This window comes from Salvelinus namaycush, chromosome 32 (assembly GCF_016432855.1).
Source record: "Salvelinus namaycush isolate Seneca chromosome 32, SaNama_1.0, whole genome shotgun sequence".
Lineage (NCBI taxonomy): Eukaryota > Metazoa > Chordata > Actinopteri > Salmoniformes > Salmonidae > Salvelinus > Salvelinus namaycush.
The window spans coordinates 19,119,138-19,143,110 of NC_052338.1; the positions used below are offsets into that span (position 1 = coordinate 19,119,138).

Here is a 23,973-nt window from a genome sequence, read left to right on the forward strand (position 1 = left end):
ATGATTCTGTGCAAAGCCAACTAATCATAATGATATAATCCTTAGTCTCTAGTGATGCTTGTCTGCTATACTGCCATTTCTACAGGCCTAGGTCTTTCTCTGGTGTGTGTGTGTGTGTGTGTGTGTGTGTGTGTGTGTGTGTGTGTGTGTGTGTGTGTGTGTGTGTGTGTGTGTGTGTGTGTGTGTGTGTGTGTGTGTGTGTGTGTGTGTGTGTGTGTGTGTGTGTGAAAGGGGGAATTGTCTGTCCCCAGTGTCTGATGGGTACATGTTGGCATGGTGACAGCATACCTGAGGGACAGTGGACTCTTCCTGCTTGGATGCACTGCAGTATAGTCCTAAATGGGATGGCTCTGTGTGGATGTACTGTATGTACCATATGTAAGGATAATTGATTCAAGTCTACAACTGCCATTTCATTAAGTAGTGGCGTGTTGGCAGGTTTAGCCTTCACAGTTCACATAATGTCACGCCCTGACCTTGGAGATCCTTTTTATTCTCTATTTTGGTTAGGTCAGGGTGTGACTAGGGTGGGTACTCTAGTTTTTGCATTTCTATGTTGGCCTGGTATGGTTCCCAATCAGAGGCAGCTGTCTATCGTTGTCTCTGATTGGGGATCATATTTAGGCAGCTTTTTCCTACCTGTTGTTTGTGGGATCTTGTTTTTGTGTAGTGCCTGTGAACACTGCATTTACTTCACGTTTCGTTTGTTCTGTATTGTTTTTGTTAAGTTTAATTTATTAAAACATGTGGAACTCTACGCACACTGCGCCTTGGTCCAATCCTTCCAACAATGATCATGACACATAACCACTGCAGCTTTGATGTAATGACGTTAGTCAGCCCCTCAACCAGTTCAAACTCATTATATTAGGTAGAACATGTAAGAGGGGAATTATACGGTGCAGATGAGGGACCACAGTCACATGTTGCTCTTTTTAACATGAGAGAGGACATGAAATGGCATGAAATGAAATGCAGAACATGATGTTCACTCTGATTCTCCCCTCTAGAGGAGACGGTCTCTGCATTCAGTCATGACACAGGCCTTTGATTTTCACATCAGCACTCTGAGCTCTAGAAGAGAGGAGAGGAGGCATACCTGTCCACTGTACTGTCTGATGTTCATATGAAAAACAGATAAAAATACACCTTATGGAACAGCGGGGACTGTGAAGCAACACAAACATAGACACATGCATACAAACACACGATAACATACACACTATACACACATGTACACATGGATTTGTGTTATAGATATGTGGTAGCAGAATAGAGGCCTGAGGGCACACACTTAACAGGTTGTGAAATCTGTTGTGAATGTATTGTAATGTTTTTAAAATGTATAACTGCCTTACTTTTGCTGGATCCCAGGAATAGTAGCTGCTGCCTTAGGGAGAGAGCTTCACACTAGGCATGCAGGTAGACACCCGCACACACTCACAACCGCGTACACATACACTCAGGCAGATAAGGGCTAATCTTGGACTAGCCACTGTTCATTTAAGATTGAGTCTTTCTAGATCCCATGCATTAGCGTGTGCGCGCGTGTGTGTGTGTGTAACCATGGCCCTCCTCTCTGCCTCTAAACTAAATCCCTTGAAGCCAGTTCCAGTGGGAGCACTAAGATGCTAGGCTAGGCTAGCGCTTGGCAGACCTGTCTACTTCATTGAAATGAAAATGAACTTCAATCACTTAGCTAGTACTATCTGTCTGTAGTTTGTTAAATCAGCGTAGCCTGGGCAGCATGCCTTGAACAGAAAGTAATTTGGCTGGATTTAAATGGAATTAAGTTGGCTGTTTCAGGTTTCATTAGGAAGACTCTCTTTTTGGGACTTCTGAGAAATAGTGAAAGTGTTTCTGGTGATTATAAAAGCATTTTCTGGGATTCTTTTCTTATGAATTTATCTAAATGTTTTTTTAATGTTTTTGAGATGTTCTTTATAGATCACAATAATATTGGTCAACTTTATAGTGTGTGATAGATATACTTTCAACTGTGTGTGGCTATATCTATCAACCATACATGAACAATAGGCTTTCAACTGTGTGTGGCTATATCTATCAACCATACATGAACAATAGGCTTTCAACTGTGTGTGGCTATATCTATCAACCATACATGAACAATAGGCTTTCAACTGTGTGTGGCTATATCTATCAACCATACATGAACAATAGGCTTTCAAGCATTGGCATGTTTCATGTTGATATTTTATTGCACTGTCAATAATTCAATCAGATTTGGACGTTAATCAAATGTATTAGCCCGTGGGATATGCCTCAAGGGGCTGCTATTGACACCTCTCCTTTCTCTCCCTCTCCTCCTCCTTTTCACACTGTACTGTGTCACCTCCTGACCAAAAATCAATGGAGAAAAGTTCGAAACTAAAACTCATTTATAAAATGCAATTACAGACGCCCAATACAGGAGGAGTGAAGGGATCCTGTGTGTGTGTGTGTGTGTGTGTGTGTGTGTGTGTGTGTGTGTGTGTGTGTGTGTGTGTGTGTGTGTGTGTGTGTGTGTGTGTGTGTGTGTGTGTGTGTGTGTGTGTGTGTGTGTGTGTGTGTGTGTGTGTGTGTGTGTGTGTGTGTGTTCGTTCGTAGGATCCTGCAAATCCATCTTGTTTTGTCTCTTCCACCTGAGTTATTAGTGTCCTCAACCACTGAATCATATTGATTGAAACTTGTCATGGGTTTAAAATGAGGTCTGCTGGGGTCATTGGAAACAGAAATGGCAGTTTATTGGATTATGGGTTTACTTTGATTTCCAACAATGACCGGAACATGCATGAGAATGTAAGAGGACTCCCCAAAGAGCAAAGTCGATATATTCCCATCTCTCTCTCTACACCCAATATAAAACATACTATTATAGAGTCTAAATACTGTAGCATTAATATATTTATATCGTATAGTATTCACTGCAGGGTTTTTGCGGACTTCACTGTAGTATTCCATGTAGTGTTTTCTGCGGACTGAAGTATTTACTGTAGTATACTGTAGTATTTACAGTTAACTATAGTATAAATACTGTAGTGAAAGAACTGTCGTATATACTATAGTAATTCATGTAGTGTTTTTGCGGATTGTAGTATACTGTATTATTTACTGCAGTGTTTTTGTTTTATTATCTTTGATGTAGAAGGTAGATAAGACTGGGGTTAAAATTGTTAGTTCAGAGCTTCTGCTCTGTATGTACCCTGTATAGAACACAATATATAGTCTACTGTACACTCGGAATAAGTTTCTCACTTATGGGTGGCACAAATTGGGATATGGGGGAGGGGAATGGTACATGGTATATTCAAATTAAGTACTGTTGTATTTACTATTATTTTTGCGGACTGTAGTGTTTTTGTGGACATTACTGTAAAATGTAATACAATGTTTTTGTGGATAATACTGAAATATTTACTATAGTATTTTACAGTATACTACAAAATGACCTAGAACTACACATGACCGAGGGATACTACAGTGTGTAGTATAGTATTCTACAGCATACTACAGTTTACTACAGAATTCTAGTAGTATTCTACTGTAGTATTCTACAGTAAACTGTAGTATTTTTTTAATGTGGGTCTCGCTCTCTCTTTACCCTTTCTCTCTCTCTCTCTTTCTCTCTGACTGTTTCTCCCTCTCTCTCTTTACCCCTCTCTCTCTTTCCCTGATTACCTGACTCTCTTTTTTACTACAGAATTCTATAGTATGTACTGTAGTATTCTACAGTAAACTGTAGTATTTTTTTAATGTGGGTCTCTCTCTCTACCCTCTCTCTCTCTCTCTCTCTCTCTCTCTCTCTCTCTCTCTCTGACTGTTTCTCCCTCTCTCTCTTTACCCCTCTCTCTCTTTCCCTGATTACTCGACTCTTTCTCTCTCTCTCCCTGATTACCTGACTGTCTTTCTCTCTCTCTTCTTTCTATCTTTCTTTACCTGACTCCTGGAACCTTCTCTTTACCTCACAGGATGAGATCTTCATTCTTCCTGCTCATAAGCAGGGTTCTCCTGTGTTTCTTATTACAGACTATTGACAAGTCAGCTCCCTCTCTGCCTGCAAGAAAGGTTATAGGAATACATGTCATTTTAGTCTACTAACTAATCACTTTTCTCTCAGTAGCTAGGTTTCCATCCAATTGGTGACCGATTTTCATGCGAATATTCAAAAATCTGCATAAATACAACATGCATATTTTCCCTCCAGGGATGTTTCCATCAAATGGACTTGTTGCAGATAAAAGGCTGTGTGCTTGATGACGTTGCGCACGTAAAACACCCTTTGCGGTTAAATTCCCATGTACCGAATAAAAAAGGCACGTTAAATGGGTTTCTATCGCAATTTCTCACACTTTTTTTTCCGGTATATAGTGAATGTACCGAATCTGGTATTGCTCTAGCCAACAGTGCACGTAACCTACATGATGAGATTGTTATTATGGACAAAAGAGCGTGATTATTTTTGTCAAACGGTAGCTAAGTGTTAACGATCATGTCACCAGAATAAGACCCTCGGTATTTATTAGAAAGGAGCATCACGCTCATCACTTTGCACTTTCACCACCCTGTGAAGTTCATCATAACTTATTTCATCTGTAGCCTAATAACCTGCATGCTTTCCCAAGTCGTAGTGGGAGGACCACACAACATATCATCGCGTGACTCCAAGTTTACTTCGATATGATGGTTATTATATTAATATTTGCGCATTTCTCACATCATTCATTTTACCGACTCAAAAAGATCCCACCTTGTCTAGCATATTTAGTTTTGCTGACATTTGGACAGTTTACTGAAAAATGTTCTGTTTCCATCAGGCCTGTTATTAAAAAAAATCATCCGACATGTACTTTACTCGCATAAAAAGGTTGGATGGAAACGTGGTTAGTCAAACTAACCTGGATAAATAAAGGGCAATGTAGAAAATAATTCTAAGCTGTTTTGCAATGGTGTTGTGTTTCTGAAAGGTCAGCTGACTGTGCTGATGTGGTGTGTGTGTGTCTTGTCTACTACCAGTGCGCGCACACACACACACACACAGAGAAGGTTGCTATTGAATAGGCTGTTATTTCATTGGAAGACATTTTTTTTTGAATGGGGGACCTCATTACTTTTTGGTGCTCTTGCTTGTCAGTTTAGGAATCATATCCAAATGCGAGACATTCACTTTGAATTGTGGGTTAATCTGCCATCAATCACTCTCAAGGGCTTAATCTGGGTCCAGGAAACCATCCCTAAGGTCCAATTTAACCCATTTTAACCCAGTTAAAATCAAAATGTAAAATTGTATGACACGCTACTCTCCATGTCCTATAAGAGGAGATCATTAGCCGTCATTTAGTGTTATACTAATCAGCAAATTGTTAATTTACATTTACTTAGCTAAGGAAATGAATTGTGTATGTTTGCATAATTCTGTGGAAACAGGATTAAATGACTCCTTGTTTTGTCGCTGCGTAGAGACCTCTCTCAAACAGATCATTACAAATGATGCAACTAATATTCTAATACCAGAACATTTTGTATTATACACCAGATACTCATATTTGTACAGTGAATAATTGAATGTGCTTTTAAAAGCCTTAAAAATGCATAAGACTAAGACGACTTACAGAGGAGAAGTGGACACTTTAGACACATTAGGGGAGATGGTGGTGGCAGCGACAGAGGGGGAGGGCATTGCTGCTCTACCTACTTTACAAACTAAAAATCTCATTAAGTGTGACACTGAAGATTTGTTGAGAGGGACCAAAGTGGAGAGAGAATGAGCACACAAAGGGCTGCCTGCTCTGTGCTGCCAGTGATGGGAGGAAGAGGAGGAGACTTTAGCTTTGTTTGCCTTCATTAATTCTGCATTGGAACGAGCTGCTCTGAGGAGGGGAAAACGCTCAGTCACTGATCAGAAGAGGCTATGAGGATATGACAGGCGAACAGGTGCCCTCTCTTCCCTTTGAGGGAACACTCTCCCCCCTTTAACTCTCCTCCTCAGGTCTTTAATTGGGGTGAATTTGGCGTCGCGCCGTCTGCGTGATGACAACATAAAGCCAGCTTTGATTTATGGAGTTCAAGATGTATTATAATCAGGATTCTAGAACACAAACAAACATCATTATGTGTCTGGGTATTAGAATCAATATTTAAACACAAACTAATCACACATTTCTGTCTGGTTATAGTTCAGAAGTTCAGAAAAATAATCTATAGGATACCACTGTACTTTTCCTACCTGATCATCTGCTGTGGTACACAAGCTGTCTGTAAATGTACTTTCCTTTACTCAATCGCCATGTCGTTATCTACAAGAAAAGTCTAGATGGAGACTCTGAAAATGGAAGATTAGACTTCCATCATGCCTGAACCAAACAGCAGAAGATGAGAAAGTTGACAAACAGAGGGTCTATTGTATGAGGAAATCAGGTTACAGCACTGTACATGTGTTATGGTTATGGTTAGAGTTCTTATCTGATAGTGACTGGCTTTTATATAGAAATGGAAATACAGGAAAATCTCACATAGTGTTCTTTGATAGATAGTAGACATGACCCCATTTAGTCGACTGGTCGATTGTTTGGTCAATAGGATGTTGGTCAACCGAGATTTCTTTATTCGAGCAGTCGCAGTGTATTTTCATGGTGCACAAGACACCAGTCTGATTTGCGTATGTCTCAGTGGACTGATCCATTGCGGAGGCTACGGGGATGGCACAGTCCATCACTCTAAGACATGTGATACTGAAATTGTATACGATTATATTATGTAAAAATAATGGTGCAACACAAATAAATCAAATATTATTTGATCTAACAGCAGCTGTTTGTCACACATAATATGCACCCAGCTCTCGGTCCTATAGCCTCCTTTTTCTTGATCTCCCTATTGTTATTATAATTATCATGATCGTCATTATAATAAGTCATTTTGTTATCATTAGTATGCTTTGTATATTAGCTTTGTATAACCACCATCAAGCTGTAGGCCTAAGAACGCGTCCTGTTAAGTCTTAATAACGTAACTTTTTCAGCCTATATTTAAGCAATAAGGCATGAGGGGGTGTGGTATATGGCCAATATACCATGGCTAAGGGCTGTTCATTTCGCACGACGCATCGCGGAGTGCCTGGATACAGCCCTTAGCCGTGGTATATTGGCAATATACCACAAACCCCTGAGGTGGCTTATTGCTATGACAAACTGGTTATCACCGTAATTAGAGCAGTAAAAATAAATGTTTTGTCATACCCGTGGTATATGGTGTGATATATCACGGCTGTCAGCCAATCAGCATTCAGGACTCGAACCACCCAGTTTATAATTCAATATATAGGCTGCTGTATCAGTCAATCACTCTTTCGTTCATGCCATCAGACAGAATAGGAGACATTCATGCTTTGAAATGCAATCAAACAATTTAGTTTTTAAATTAAATAACAAAGGGAGCCTTGAATAATAATTAACATAAACAATACATAAACCGCAATTCATAAATGCATGCAACTGTTTTTAGTCTGCTGTAATAAAGGCTTTATATACACTATATATATTTATTTTCTTGTTAGAACTCTCTGGTGCAGGGACGTCACTAGACATTCAGAACTTCCCGGGCTTAGCCCTGAAGACCTGGGGCTGACTCGGGGTGGGGGGGATTTGATCCCTGCGCGACCCATATGAAGCGCCCCGCACTCTTGGCCTCGCACGCTAGCAGAGAACATTTTGCAGAAACATAACGCTATGTTGCATAGCTCACTGCTTTCTTCCATGTGCTGTGCTCTCCTGACGCCAAATAATCAACACTTCTTAATATTAATTCAATGGATTGTGGTCAGTAAACCATAGAATATGGTGTTAATAATAAAAAAAATCTATAAGCAAGTACACATTACAAGTGCATAACTATATTGTAATTTTCCATGAAGAAAAATTGTTGTAAAAAGTATTTATGTCATTCTTTTGTTGCAATAGTTTTTTATAAACAATGTCCAATATTTGATTTAGCAATAAAGAAAAGGCCTCATGTTGATGTTGGTCCCATTACTGCTAACTAATGTGAGCTAGTCATCCTGCGCGCACTGTGCAGTTCCAAAACAATCCAAAGGGTGCCAGCCTAGACCACAAATGAATGTTTTGCATGAAATAATGTTTTAGTTGGGTGTAATTTATCAGGTTTGGGATTTTAAACGGCCATTTTTGGGATTATGTTGGAACTGCGTAAACTCACATTAGCAGTAAGCTTGTATTATAACTGTAGAGTGTGGGGAGGATAACTTTTGCCGATATGTACAAACGTAGGCACCAAACGCACTTGAAAATTGGATTTCATAATATTTGTGGCAATAAATCACAGATTCCACGGTCAATTAGCTACAGGATAATATGTCTACTCATTTAATTACACAAAAACAAATACACCCCCTCCAATAACACTTCACAATTTTACACACATGTACATACCAGCATACAATCCTTTCTCCAACTAAATATTAACGATGTTTGCGAGTTATATTACATAGTACTAGGATGTTATTAATCCATCTATAAAGATTAGAAATGAAAGGAAACAAAATGAAACTGTAGGTGAAAACCTGTCTATGACTTCACTCTTTCCCAAGCGTGTTAGTACAGTTGAAGTCGGAAGTTTACATACACCTTAGCCAAATACATTTAAACTCAGATTTTCACAATTCATGACATTTAATCCTAGTAAAAATTCCCTGTCTTACGTCAGTTAGGATCAACACCTTATTTTAAGAATGTGAAATGTCAGAATAATAGTTGAGAGAATGATTTATTTCAGCTTTTATTTCTTTCATCACATTCTCAGAGTGTCAGAAGTTTACATACACTCAATTAGTATTTGGTAGCATTGCCTTTAAATTGTTTAACTTTGGTCAAACGTTTCGGGTAGCCTTCCAAAAGCTTCCCACAATAAGTTGGGTGAATTTTGGCCCATTCCTCCTGACAGAGCTGGTGTAACTGAGTCAGGTTTGTAGGCCTCCTTGCTCGCACACGCTTTTTCAGTTCTGCCCACATATTTTCTGTAGGAATTTGATTTTCCCATGATGTCAAGCAAAGAGGCACTGAGTTTGAAGGTAGGCCTTGAAATACATCCACAGGTACACCTCCAATTGACTCAAATTATGTAAGTTATGTCAATTAGCCTATCAGAAGCTTCTAATGTCATGACATAATTTTCTGGAATTTTCCAAGCTGTTTTAAAGTCACAGTCAACTTAGTGTATGTAAACTTCTGACCCACTGGAATTGTGATACAGTGAAATAATCTGTCATTAAACAATTGTTGGAAAAATTACTTGTGTCATGCACAAAGTAGATGTCCTAACCGACTTGCCAAAACTATAGTTTGTTAACAAGAAATTTGTGGAGTTGTTGAAAAACATGTTTTAATGACTCCAACCTAAGTGTATGTAAACTTCCAACTTCAACTGTATATCTTTGTCAGTTGTCGTGATGCATTCTATCTTGGGTCATTGGGCTCCTAAGCCAGGTATGTAGACGTCTTAATGCACTGACAGATCTCTCATAGCTGCTAACTGGGATAGTCAGCGCGGCCTGTATGATTTCCTTCAGTGATGGGAACATATCAGGGTCTAACAGTTTATACACACAGGACATGTCAGAAGTGGCATCTTTCTTTTTTGAGAGGTCATGTTTAGCAAGAACTACTTCTTCTGGCTTGAAAGGAATATGACGTTTGTCTCTCTGTGTTCTCCTGTGTTCTGTCTCTGTCCTGTCTGCTCCTCTCTCTCGCTCCCCTCTCTTCCTTGCTTTCGAAATTTTTTCTCCTAGATCTCCTATATTATTACAGAGACGGCATAGTATCAGTGCCGTAGCAATATGGACTATTCTGAACAGACAAACATACAGAAGCAATATGGACTATTCTGAACCGACAAACATACAGAACCAATATGGACTATCCTGAACAGACAAACATACAGAAGCAATATGCACACACACATAATATGAACAACAGGCAAATAATGCATTGAGCTAAAGGTCAAATCTGGGATAATTTCTGTTTCTTAATGTTATTAGCAGTTCACTCAATCTTAAGCCCAATTAACATTCAACTGTCTTACCCTTCACTAACCACAGTACCTGTGTTCTGTCTCTCACTCTGTCACTTTAGCAAAAAAATTGACATGCATGCAACCATGGGGAAAAACAGAGGAGGTTGGCTTAGATAGTTGACAACATGTAAGCTATATTTCTTCTCCAATGTTTATTGCAAACAAATACATTTGCACAATAATCACTTGTTGTCTCAAATACCTCATTAGAGTTGTTGGTTAGCTGCTAGCGAATTTCTGCCAAATTAGTATTGACATGAAATCAGTCAAAACACCTCAAAACAAGACATGGTATCAATGAGGAACCTGGGACTAAACACCTTACTACAAGCATTTCGCTACACCCGCAATAACATCTGCTAAATATGTGTATGTGACAAATAAAATGTGATTTTAACATTTTATTTGATAACATGATGAAACATGCTGAAATGAGCCACTTACAATTCCCCACATGTCAGTTTGTCATTCCTGTTATCAATCTGGCCATCCAGAATCACAACAGGCTGAATTCTGCCCCATGGAAGCTCACAAATCGTTTGTGACATTGTCAGCCAACCCATCTATGTAGCTACTTGCTACATAATTGTATTGTAAACACACACAAAATCGATTCACTTACTCCTGCAAATACAACAACCGTCTCTGTGTTTGCTGAGCTGCATCTCTCGCCCTCTTCCTCAATAATAAATTCTCTATGTCCATCTCATACAATGGCTTGCGAAAGTATTCACCCCCTTGGCATTTTTCCTATTTTGTTGCCTTACAACCTGGAATTAAAATGTTTTTTGGGGGGGGATTGTATCATTTGATTTACACAACATGCCTACCACTTTGAAGATGCAAAATATGTTTTATTGTGAAACAAACAAGAATTAAGACCAAAAAAAAGAACTTGAGTGTGCATAACTATTCAACCCCCTGAAGTCAATACTTTATAGAGCCACCTTTTGCAGCAGTTACAGCTGCAAGTCTCTTGGGGTGTCGAGCCACTGGGATTTTTGCCCATTCTTCAAGGCAAAACATCTCCATCTCCTTCAAGTTGGATGGGTTCCGCTGGTGGACAGCTATCGTTAAGTCATACCACATATTCTCAATTGGATTGAGGTCTAGGCTTTGACTAGGCCATTCCAAGACATTTAAATGTTTCACTTTAAACCACTCGAGTGTTGCTTTAGCAGTATGCTTAGGGTCATTGTCCTGCTGGAAGGTGAACTTCCGTCCCAGTCTCAAATCTCTGGTAGACTGAAACAGGTTTCCTGTATTTAGCGCCATCCATCATTCCTTCAATTCTGACCAGTTTCCCAGTCCCTGCAGATGACAAACATCCCCACAGCATGATGCTGCCACCACCATGCTTTACTGTGTGGATGGTGTTCTCGGGGGTGATGAGAGGTGTTGGGTTTGCGCCAGACATAATGTTTTCCTTGATGGCCAAAAAGCTCAATTCTAGTCTCATCTGACCAGAGTACCTTCTTCCATATGTTTGGGGAGTCTCCCACATGCCTTTTGGCGAACACCAAACGTGTTTGCTTATTTTTTTCTCTTCCGTAAAGCCCAGCTCTGTGGAGTGTACGGCTTAAAGTGGTCCTATGGACAGATACTCCAATCCCATCTGTGGAGCTTTGCAGCTCCTTCAGGGTTACCTTTGGTCTCTTTGTTGCCTCTCTGATTAATGCCCTCCTTGCCTGGTCCGTGAATTTTGGTGGGCGGCCCTCTTGGCAGGTTTGTTGTGGTCCCATTTTCTTTCCATTTTTTTATAATGGATTTAATGGTGCACCGTGGGATGTTCAAAGATTCTGATATTTTTTTATAACCCAACCCTGATCTGTACTTCTCCACAACTTTGTCCCTGACCTGTTTGGAGAGTTCCTTGGTGTTCATGGTGCCTCTTGCTTGGTGGTGCCCATTGCTTAGTGGTGTTGCAGACTCTGTGGCTTTTCAGAACAGGTGTATATATACTGAGATCATGTGAGACTTAGATTGCACACAGGTGGACTTTATTTAACTAATTATGTGACTTCTGAAGGTAATTGGTTGCACCAGATCTTATTTAAGGGCTTCATAGCAAAGGGGGTGAATACATATGCACGCACCAGTTTTCTGTTTTTTATTTTTTTGAAACAAATACTTTTTTTCATTTCACTTCACCAATTTGGACTATTTTATGTATGTCCATTACATGAAATCCAAATAAAAATCTATTTAAATTACAGGTTGTAATGCAACAAAATAAGAAAAATGACAAGGGGGATGAATACTTTTGCAAGGCACTGTATATATTGGAAAAATGTTAACTCAGCTATCAAGCGTTGTTTTTTCTACAGATACAGTAGGTAGCCACTGTAATTGAGCTGATGTTAACTTAAGTAGCTAATGTCATGTTAGCCTTAAGTTAGGTAGCTAGCTTTATTAACAATTTTTTGCATATTTAGACAGTACTTGATTAGACAGTAATTGGTTAGTTAGTGATACTTGTCGGGTGGTGAACTGAGTTCCAACAGTTGGATTCAGTGTCTAGATAGCTAATCAATTACTGTCAAAATCCTGCTCATAAAATGTACTGGATGCTAATGTTAGCAGCACTGCTAGGTAGACTGGGTAGTTCCTAACGTTAGTTAGTATTTTATCTTATCTGTCAGTGCAGCTTTTGACAGATAAGATAAAATACTAACTAACGTTAGGAACTACCCAGTCTAGCTTCTCATCTTTGCACTCTCTCCCTCAGAGAATTACAATTTCTTTGGACGAATCAAAAATGACTTTGGAAAACCACTTTGACTCCACCTCCTAAAGTGCCACCGTACACAGAAATGCTGGTTTTAAGCAGCACTAAAAAGGCAGGGCAGGCCAGGGCTCATGATTGGAGTATTCATTGCAGTGTGTAATGCAGTGTAGACTAGTTTGTTTTACATCATCCCAGCAGGGATTCAGTGCCCCAAAAGCCCGGGTCTGGTGATGTCAATGCTCTGGTAAACGTATTTATTTAGTGTTATATGAACGGGTGGGTCTAATCCTGGATGCTGATTGGTTAAAACCACATTCCAGCTGGTGTCTATTCCACAACTTACCAGCATCTAGACATTATCTCCCATTTCTTTTAGACTAGCATTTGGTTTTTAACAGCGGAGATTTGTATAAATCTTGCTGTCTGTTTCTCTGACATTTGCAACATTGTTTCAATATTGAAATTCGATCTCCAGCTGTCCTGTAGTAATGAATGTGTCAGGAGTCGGGATGAGACAGACAGGCAGGCAGTGTTTCTCAGCCAGTTGAACTCATGAATCAGCTGGCATAATTCTTATGGATATATACAAAGAAATGTCAATAGAAAACAGGTCAAACTAAACGAAGTGCAGCTAGTTTGCAGTCTTTCCACCTTCTGTTTTAAGTGATTGTGTTAGCTGTGTTGTTGGCTAGCTACTCTGAACAACAGTGTCCTGACGAGAGAGCGCATTTTCTATACCAGGCGAAGTCGTACATCATTAGTTCATTGTTACGGATGTATCCAAATAAATGTCACTCGAAAACAGCTTAAACAAATGCAAATGTAGCTACTTTGCTGTTTATCTGGCTGCAATGTTTGATGTGATAGTAAGTTATCCGTATTTGGCTAGCTAGCAAGCAAGGGATAAGAACGTTGCCAGCCAGTATGGTAATGGCACATTTAGAATGAACAACTGGGTGGTGTCCATAGATGCAGAACAAAAATAGTTAACGAATGGGTCGCGTCTCTGGCAACCGAACTGATAGAACGAACGACCAGCCGGCTTGGGTAGCAACCTTAGATTTGTGTGGTGACTATATCTTGTGGAAGGATGAAATAGTATGAATAAATTCATCAAAATAACGTTTATTTTAATATGTTGGTAACCCGTTGTATAAAAGTGATAATGCCCTTGAAGCTGGTTTTCGGGCCTAACAACACCCGTGCCAATATATCCTCCAAACACCAGCTTCTCGGGCAATAACACTTAATTGTTTACACTGTTCCAAATGTTCAGACAAAATTATAATATTGTAATCTAAGAGCAACTATTTGCACACATAATACGCACCTAACGCTTGCTATTATACCTGCCTTTTTTGTGATCTCCAGTAGTTTCCACAACTAAGTCAAATGTGTTCCACAGATCTGACTTCCCCTTTACCTCCTGAGCATCCAGTAAACATTCGCCCGTTTCGAGTTTCTTTATTGCCTCCTCCGCATCCATTTTGGTGTCGACATTAATGTGTATGGAGTTTGTTATAACCATTTTATTGACGTCATTATGATAGGCTATAGGTCAGGCCTTATTGGTCATATGCATGTGATGCTTACGTGTTTCACGTAAAGAGAGCAAGGGTTGAGGAAATAGGGAATGTTTTTCCTCAACAAATTAGGGATATCGGTAACAGAGATGTTCAGTAAGAAACAAAATGGCTGAAATGATATTGTAGCTTCAGCACGGACACTTGCACTTGCTGTGCTGTGGTGCCTTTTTGCTGCAGTAGGGAGGAGAGCAAGACAACGTGCGCCAGTCAAACAAGCACTCGCTGATTACATTTAAAAGCTCACAGCAAATATCACTTTTGTGTTCATATATTTGTTATAGATACCAACATAAAGCACAACAATGGTGGAAGGGAACAAACAGGTTGTAAATGTCCTTTTAGAGTGTGGTTGCTTGGTTGGTTGGAGCTCCAGGCCCCTGATCACCTTAAAACACTGGTCTCTGCTCCACTTCCTTTACTGTGTGTCTGGGACTGTGCTTTTCTGTCACATTACCTACTTACCGATGCCACAGGGAGCCTATGGTCATTTTACAAATACACACACACACACACACATACACATTCTCTCATCCACACACACATTCTCTCATCCACACACAAACATGCACGCACACACACAGGCACATACACAGTAAGAAGAGTCTGCTTTAATTGTGCATCTAACAGCCTTCTTACAAGACTATTAGGCAGTTCTAGTGCATGGTCACAATGTGATATTACAGCACTGCTTAACAGCTGTCTTACTCTCTGCAGGGCCGGCTCTGCTCTCCAGCACCAATGGTTTCAGCCCAAGGCAAGCATACTGAGTAGTCATGTTAGTGATGACTCACTTTTACGGCCCTGTACTTATAGTAGGGGAATAGAGGACAGGATCCCAACTGTATGAGCCAACATACGGTCAGATGTATAGTGTTTGATAAAATCAATAAAAACTTAAATAAAACGGTAAAAAAAAAAAAAGTTTAGTGCCTGAAATCGGGGTCTGTCAGCTAATGATGCCCTTGTTGAATGGGTTCTGACTGAAAAAAAAAATATATATATATATATATATATAGCAAATAAATGTATTTGAAGAGATTGGCAGTAGTGATATTGATTCAAAAGAAAACGGAGTGTTGTTGTTCTGTAAGAAAGAGCAATAACTTCAACACATTCTCCATTGCATTCAAGTATGACAAAAAATTATCAATGACACAAAAAAAAATACAAAAAGAAAATGTTCAGAGGAAATATTTAAATGCATACAAGGTTACAGTGGCTGCAAGGGATGTGGCTAGCTATGACTATTGTCTTGTGAAGGACCCGTTTCTTATTAGTTACAGCTGGCCAATCAATACTGAAGGAAGATTCTATACTCTCGCTGATAATACTTTACTCAATTGGAGGTTAACTGTATGTATGCCCAGGGTCACTCCTCCGTTGTCCTTCCTCCTCTCTCCTTCTTATAGAACTCTCCCTCTCTTTCTGTTCCCTTTCTCCATCGTCTTTCATGAGGGCTATTTTCATTCAACCCATTATAGTCTGCCGGCCTTCATTCTTCCCCTAGAATTACATCTCAGGAAAAGCTTTGCAGTTTCTTTACCATGGATATGATTGGAGGTTTTCAATAAGAGCTAAGTAGAACGTAGGAAGCTCATCTCTTCTCCAATCTTTTGTCGACTCTCTTTTGCAAAAGAAGACTAAATTGGATTTTCTCATTTTAACATCAACTCAGTCGTCCAATAGGCTAAGTAGAAGGTTGTTTTTTAACAGTATGAAATGTGTGTTGTGTGAAAAATATAAACCATATAATTTCATTGTGAAGTTTCATTGTGGTATATGTTAAGTATGAGCAATATCTTCCCTTTTTTGGCAGACCTTAAGTAGGACAACTTTATATGTGTGATATCATGTCATGTTATTCAAGTATGTGTCACGCCCTGACCTTAGAGATCCTTTTTATGTCTCTATTTTGGTTGGTCAGGGCGTGAGTTGGAGTGGGCATTCTATGTTTTGTTCTGTGTGTTGTATGTCTATGTGTTTGGCCTGGTATGGTTCCCAATCACAGGCAGCTGTCAATCGTTGTCTCTGATTGAGAACCATACTTAGGTAGCCTGTTCCCACCTGTGTTTGTGGATAGTTGTTTTCTGTTTTGTGTATTGCACCTTGCAGAACTGTTCATTTGTCGTTTTGTTGTTTTTGTTCAAGTGTTCGTATTTATTAAAAGGATTATGAATACTTACCACGCTGCACCTTGGTCCTCTTCTCCTTCTCCCGACGACATTCGTTACAGTATGTAACTCTTTAATGTTCTGTAAATGAACTTACGCCTAGTGAAACCTTGATTTCTACTGATCAGTACTCAGATATGGCAATAATAATTATAATCATGTTAATTATTACATTTTGATAGTTTAATTTGATCATATAGTCTTCTCTCATGCTCATCATTAACATGCACATCCTAAACTGAGGTCACGAGGCGCAGTATTTCCCCTGGCATTATGTACTGTAGGTTGAACCAACCTCTGTTGCCCCCCGTATAAAATAATTTTGTTTCAATTGAAGATATTGGTAATAGGCTCTGGATATTGATTTCAGGGGGTGTTAATAAGGGGGGTGTTTATCTGTAAGACTAAAGACTGACATGTTGTCACCCCTATCTGTGGTGTTTACATTAAGTCTTAGACAATGTCTCCATTTGTTTAAACAGAACGATACGGTACTTAAACTATAGCCACACAATCAATGTTCTCTTTATTAGAATATATACTGTAGCATCACAGCACTGTAAAGACTTTTAATATTCCATAGATGAAAACAGTATGCCATCGCTAAAGGACAGTAAATATTGGTTTACCAGCCTAAGGAGCTATAGATTCCGGTTGTAGTTAAAGGTGCAATATGCAGAAATCACTCCACCGTTTCCTGGTTGTTAAAATTATAATTTAATTTTAAACTAATTTTAGTTTATGTGACAAAACAAACAAGTATAGTGTAGAGAATCATTGTATAAAGCACATAGAACAGGTCTACCGCTTCTTAGACTTGCTTTCAATGAGAATGACAGATCTAGAACTCACATTCTGTGTGACTTTGGACAGGTCGCCAAAAAGTTACATATTGCAGCTTTGTATATCTTTAGACTGCATCAGTTGTAACCATTTATAAAGCATCCATTTTGTTCTCAAACTCTTAATGAATGGATGAGTTTGGACTATGCTGCTTTCTATTGGTGTTCTCTGTCTGCTATTAGTTGAAGAAAAACTTCAGCTCCATCATATCTTCTGGACCCTATTACCTTTACAGTGCAATACTTTTGACCAGACATAGTGGGCTTGGCTGGGTAAAACAAGTGCCCAACTGCATATAGGAAATAGGGTGCTATTTCAGAATCACCACTAAATTATGTATGATGGGATTTTGGCATGTCATTGGTGACAGCAGTCCATTCAGAGCTGAGTTGTGATGGTTATCAGGTAGCTGAGATGTGATGGTTATCAGGTAGCTGAGATGTGATGGTTATCAGGTAGCTGAGATGTGATGGTTATCAGGTAGCTGAGATGTGATGGTTATCAGGTAGCTGAGATGTGATGGGTGTCAGGTAGCTGAGATGTGATGGGTATCAGGTAGCTGAGATGTGATGGTTATCAGGTAGCTGAGATGTGATGGTTATCAGGTAGCTGAGATGTGATGGTATCAGGTAGCTGAGATGTGATGGGTATCAGGTAGCTGAGATGTGATGGTATCAGGTAGCTGAGATGTGATGGTTATCAGGTAGCTGAGTTGTGATGGGTATCAGCTAGCTGAGATGTGATGGGTATCAAGTAGCTGAGTTGTGATGGTTATTAGCTAGCTGAGATGTGATGGTTATTAGCTAGCTGAGTTGTGATGGTATCAGCTAGCTGAGATGTGATGGGTATCAGCTAGCTGAGATGTGATGGGTATCAGCTAGCTGAGATGTGATGGGTATCAGCTAGCTGAGATGTGATGGGTGTCAGCTAGCTGAGATGTGATGGGTGTCAGCTAGCTGAGATGTGATGGGTGTCAGCTAGCTGAGATGTGATGGGTGTCAGCTAGCTGAGATGTGATGGGTGTCAGCTAGCTGAGATGTGATGGGTGTCAGCTAGCTGAGATGTGATGGGTGTCAGCTAGCTGAGATGTGATGGGTGTCAGCTAGCTGAGTTTTGATGGGTATCAAGTAGCTGAGTTGTGATGGTTATTAGGTAGCTGAGTTGTGATGGTTGTCAGGTAGCTGAGTTGTGATGGGTATCAGCTAGCTGAGATGTGATGGGTGTCAGCTAGCTGAGTTGTGATGGTTATTAGGTAGCGGAGATGTGATGGTTATCAGCTAGCTGAGATGTGATGGTTATCAGCTAGCTGAGTTGTGATAGTTATCAGGTAGCTGAGTTGTGATGGTTATTAGCTAGCTGAGATGTGATGGTTATTAGGTAGCTGAGATGTGATGGGTATCAGGTAGCTGAGATGTGATGGGTATCAGCTAGCTTGCAGTAGAGACAGACTAAGAGTTTTGTGACCTGAGTGGAGGTCAACCAGCCACTATAGGTGCACATTAGTCCTCTTGCTGCTTGGGTCAACTGGTATCCTGCTATAGTGCGTGTGTGTGTTTGTTTGTGTGTGTGTTTGTGCATTTATGGGTTCATGTGTGCGTACATGTATGTATGTGTGTGTCTTTCCATAGCATCTGCTGTTGATGATTGATGAACCACAGTGCCGACTGCTGTTGCGTTGTGTAATGACTTACATCCTGAACACACAGAGCTCGTACAGCTCTCTCTGACCCAGCCATCTCCCTGTACCTATAGCCTAGGCCCAGGGGAAGCCATCTGTCTGAGCCTGGCCTATAGTCAGCTGTGAGGCTCAGGCCTCTGCTGGCCAGAGTGCTGTCCATGTTTACCAGATGCACCATCCGTCCCCCAAGGTAAACTACCCATCTGGCAGCACTGAGCCTCAGCAGACACACTGGCCCATGGCCCAAAGCATGCTGGAAAATGGAGTCAAACACATTGGCCCAAGGCCCAAAGCATGCTGGATGATGAAGTCAAATAAACTGGCCGTGGGCCCAAAGCTTCGTAGATCGACGTGCGTGTGTATATTGTTCTGTGGCTGTCTGTAGAGGACAATGGACAAACAGTAAGTATGGTTAACCTGTTTGGGCTGCAGCCCGACACCGGTACACTTATGACAACATCCAGCTCAAGTGCAGGGCGCGAAATTCAAAAGATATTTTTTAAAAATATTTAACTTTCACACATTAACAAGTCCAATACAGCATATGAAAGGTACACATCTTGTGAATCAAGCCAACATGTCCGATTTTTAAAATGTTTTACAGGGAAGACAAAATATGTAAATCTATTAGCTAACCACGTTAGCAAAAGACACCACTTTTCTAACTCCATCAGTTTCCTACTCCATCACTAGCTATCACAAATTCGATCAAATAAAGAAATAAATAGCCACTAACCAAGAAAAAACTTCATCAGATGACAGTCTGATAACATATTTATTGTATAGCATATGTTTTGTTCGAAAAATTTGCATATTTCAGGTATAAATCATAGTTTACATTTCAGCTACAATCAGAAATTGCACCGAAAGCAGCCATAATATTTACAGACACCAACGTCAAATACCTAATTACTCATCATAAAACATTTCTGAAAAATACAGTGTGCAGCAATTGAAAGACAGGCATCTTGTGATTCCAGACAATATTTCCGATTTATTAAATGTTTTACAGCGAAAACAAAATGTAGCGCTATATTAGCGTAGCCACAATAGCCAGAAACACTTGGGCGCCCACGACCAGTTCACATGCACGACAGATATATGAAATAACATCATAAATTGGGTCTTACTTTTGCTGATCTTTCATCAGAATGTTGAACAAGGTGTCCTTTGTCCAGATGAGTCGTTGTTTGGATTCAGAATGGCAACTTTCCCTCTTCATTTAGCATGGGCACTAGCCGAGTGGCACGGATCTCTCCAACGTAAACAAAGTCAGAGAACGGAACACGGCAAAACTCCCGAAAAAATTTCAATAATCTGATTAAACTATATTGAAAAAACATACATTACGATGATATGGTCACATGTATCAAATAAAATCCGAGCCGGAGATAGTTGTCGTCCATAACGGCAGCAAAACAGAAGGCAATCCCACTTCCAAGTACCGGAAGTGGACGGTCACGTCAAAGAAATAGCTTTTATTCCACCTCAGACCAAGATAAACACAAAATTTCTTCTCTCACATCCTCTTGACACCTAGAGGAAGGCGTATGAAGTGTACGTAGACTCCTACGTGTCATGACCATGTTTAGGCAGGAAGTTGAACAGAGCATATATTTCTGACATTCCACTTCCTGGTCAGGGAAAGTGCTGCCAAATGAGTTCTGTTTCACTCAGAGAAATAATTCAAACGGTTTTAGAAACTAGAGAGTGTTTTCTATCCAATAGTAATAATAATATGCATATTGTACGAGCAAGAATTGAGTACGAGGCCGTTTGAAATGGGCATCTTTTATCTGGCTACTCAATACTTTCCCTTGCAGCCATAACAGGATAAATATCCACATTATAGAGTGCCATCACATCATGCAAATGAATGAGCTCAACAACAAAAAATACACATTATTGCATATGCTATTAAAGGGAAAGGAAAGGGAAAGGGGATACCTAGTCAGTTGTACAACTGAATGCATTCAACTGAAATGTGTCTTCCGCATTTAACCCAACCCCTCTGAATCAGAGAAGTGCGGAGGGCTGTATGTATTCGGCCCTGTTGAGTAAGCTAATCTTCCTTCATATTTTATCTCAATTAATCTGTGAACATTTCCATTGACTTAAACCAGATGCAGAGAAGATTTCTGATCAATACATTTGTATTGTAATCTCCTTATGTAATCAATGAAATTGTGTATGTTTAGTAGCAATATGTAGTTTAATGGGAACTAATGAATTTGGTATTTCAAGGTATTTCAAGCAGTCAGGGCTTAAGGCTATTCTTCATACGCAGGTTCAGTGTGGACATACTGTACCCATGACCTTGTGGTCAATAGAAACGAGGCTAAAATAGAGGTTGTAAAATGTCACCTGTAACTACTATAATTATTCATTATAATCCACATAATTATTCACATTTCCTGTTGCTGCAGGATTATTTTCCTGTTGTAGCAAACTGGCTCAAATGAAGATCCTACTTCTGGCCAGTGCGCAAAGAATGCTTCCTACAGAAATTATATCATAATGTTCTACTCTACTCCAAGCTAGGTTCAAATGGCTTTTAATGTGCAATTCGAAACACACCCCAGGTCATTCAACGTTTTTTCTCTACACCAAGCGCCTTATGGGAACCATATAGGCATATTTTCCCCCTACACAACGAAATGTTTAAACCTGTCTGTAGGGAGGAAGTAAATTCATGTCCAAAGAGCAAACTTATTGGTAGCGAAACCTTATTTTCTACATATCGACCCCGGAGGGCCTCGGCCCACAAAATGCAAAAACCCTGGGCAAGACAGATCTGCTGTCATGTCTTACAGTAGAAATCAGCCAATCAATGTCACTTTCCGCCGCCGGGGCCTGAATGAACCTAATTCCGCTCATCGTGGCTAAATGGTGAAAACCTGGGGGTTCATCAATCATCAATCCAAGCAGCGCTCTGTGCTTAATAGTCTGGTCTTTATTCACTGAATAGCCACTGCATTTATCTATCTGGGGGAGCCAAGTGGAAATCCTTTCTACTATCTGACTGACAAAGAGAGAGAGAGAGAGAGAGAGAGAGAGAGAGGATCGCTGTGTTCTGTCTCTCACATTCTAATTCCCAAATGGGGGCTGTCTGCTACTTTTTTAAATTGAAGATCGTTGGAAGATGGATTACCAGTATCTCCTCTCCCCACTTTACAATCCATTTTGATCGGTCAGTTTTGTAGAAAGCTGTGTGCTGTGCCTGAATGTGAAGTCAATATTTCCCGAATCTGATATTAATATCTGCTGATGTGTCTCTTTGCCTGTTTAGAGAAATTTTTAATTGTCTCAAGTACTACCGTGTCTCCTGTAACAGCCTCTAAATGTATGACAAACCAGTTAGTGAAACGTATCTCCTCTTCTCTCTTTGTTTCAGGTGACAAGTGTACATGCTTCCAAGGGAGACCTCCTCAAGTCGGGCAGCCCCAAGTCGACGTTAAAACATATATGGACAGAAAGCGGCAAGGACCTGTCAATCAGCAGGTTGCTGTCACAGACTCTCCATGGCAAAGAGAACACCACGGCCCTGGACCTGCGCTACGACACCCCGGAGCCCTACTCCGAGCAGGACCTCTGGGACTGGCTGAGGAACTCTACCGACCTCCAGGATTCTAGACCTAGAGCCAAACGGCGGCCTATGGTCAAGACGGGCAAGTTCAAGAAGATGTTTGGCTGGGGAGACTTCCACTCCAACATCAAGACAGTCAAGCTCAACCTCCTCATCACCGGGAAGATCGTGGACCACGGCAACGGAACCTTCAGCGTCTACTTCAGACACAACTCCACAGGCCAGGGCAACGTGTCTGTGAGTCTCGTCCCGCCAACCAAGATCGTGGAGTTCGACGTGGCAGCCCAGCAGTCCGTGATCGATGCCAAGGACTCCAAGTCCTTCAACTGCCGCATCGAGTACGAGAAGGTGGAGAAGGGCGCCAGGAACACGCTGTGTAACTTCGACCCGTCCAAGACGTGTTACCAGGAGCAGACTCAGAGCCACGTCTCCTGGCTCTGTTCCAAGCCCTTTAAAGTCATCTGCATCTACATCTCCTTCTACAGCACTGACTACAAGCTGGTGCAAAAAGTCTGTCCGGACTACAACTACCACAGTGAAACTCCCTACTTCCCCTCTGGCTGACCACTCCCACAACAACAACCCCAATGTGGAGCAGAAAGTTGCTTAGTGGGGCTTCTTATTTTTCCCCACCCAGAGAAATATATGTTAGCTGTAATGTTCTGAACATAAAAGAATGTGTAAAATGAATTAATTACCTATTTATGAAATGAAGACTTTTGATGACAATACAGAAAGTAAAGATTTATGGGAGCAGTAATTTTTTTCTTTCAAATTTTGTTCAAAACCATTATTTGTATAATTATTATGTTATTAGTATACCAATACTATGACTTAACAAATAATATTGATTCTAATCCATTTGTTTTATTGTTTTCATACCTTTTTTCCATCAGTGATTTCATAGATGCATAATGTGTACATATTTGAGATTGATAGTTCCATTTGTAAGGAGGTAAAATCATCTTTTCATGTACGTCTTATTAGTTTGTAACAACTTTTTTATGTTATATGTTAGGTTAATTTGCTTGGTCCAGTTTGTTTCTAAATGATTAGATTTTCTCCTTTTTAGTATTTCTTACTTTGCTCCTTAGGGCCACCATACTTTCTGTATGAAAGTTCAGTTCTGTGAGCTACCAATTGGACTGCAACGTACAGGATCCTGTGTTTTGTTTGCACCTGCAATACTCTTCATTCAAAGCAGTTCAATTCCGCTCTCTCAGAAATAACAGTCCAGACTCTTATCCTTGAAGGCCTTCAAGATCCCCACACATTTCCAAACCCTTCGACCCCAAAGG

The 23,973-nt window shown here is 40.2% G+C and overlaps 1 protein-coding gene across 1 annotated transcript in view; it reads left to right on the top strand.

Annotated features, from left to right (window-relative positions):
• The window catches only part of LOC120026908 (neurexophilin-1), a 45,732-nt gene extending 22,493 nt beyond the window's left edge, over nucleotides 1–23,239 (top strand). Inside the window, exon 2 of the mRNA XM_038971646.1 lies at nucleotides 22,484–23,239. Coding sequence (XP_038827574.1) covers nucleotides 22,484–23,239 — 756 coding nt within the window. The remainder of the gene's footprint in view (nucleotides 1–22,483) is intronic.
• Nucleotides 23,240–23,973: the final 734 nt, after the last annotated feature.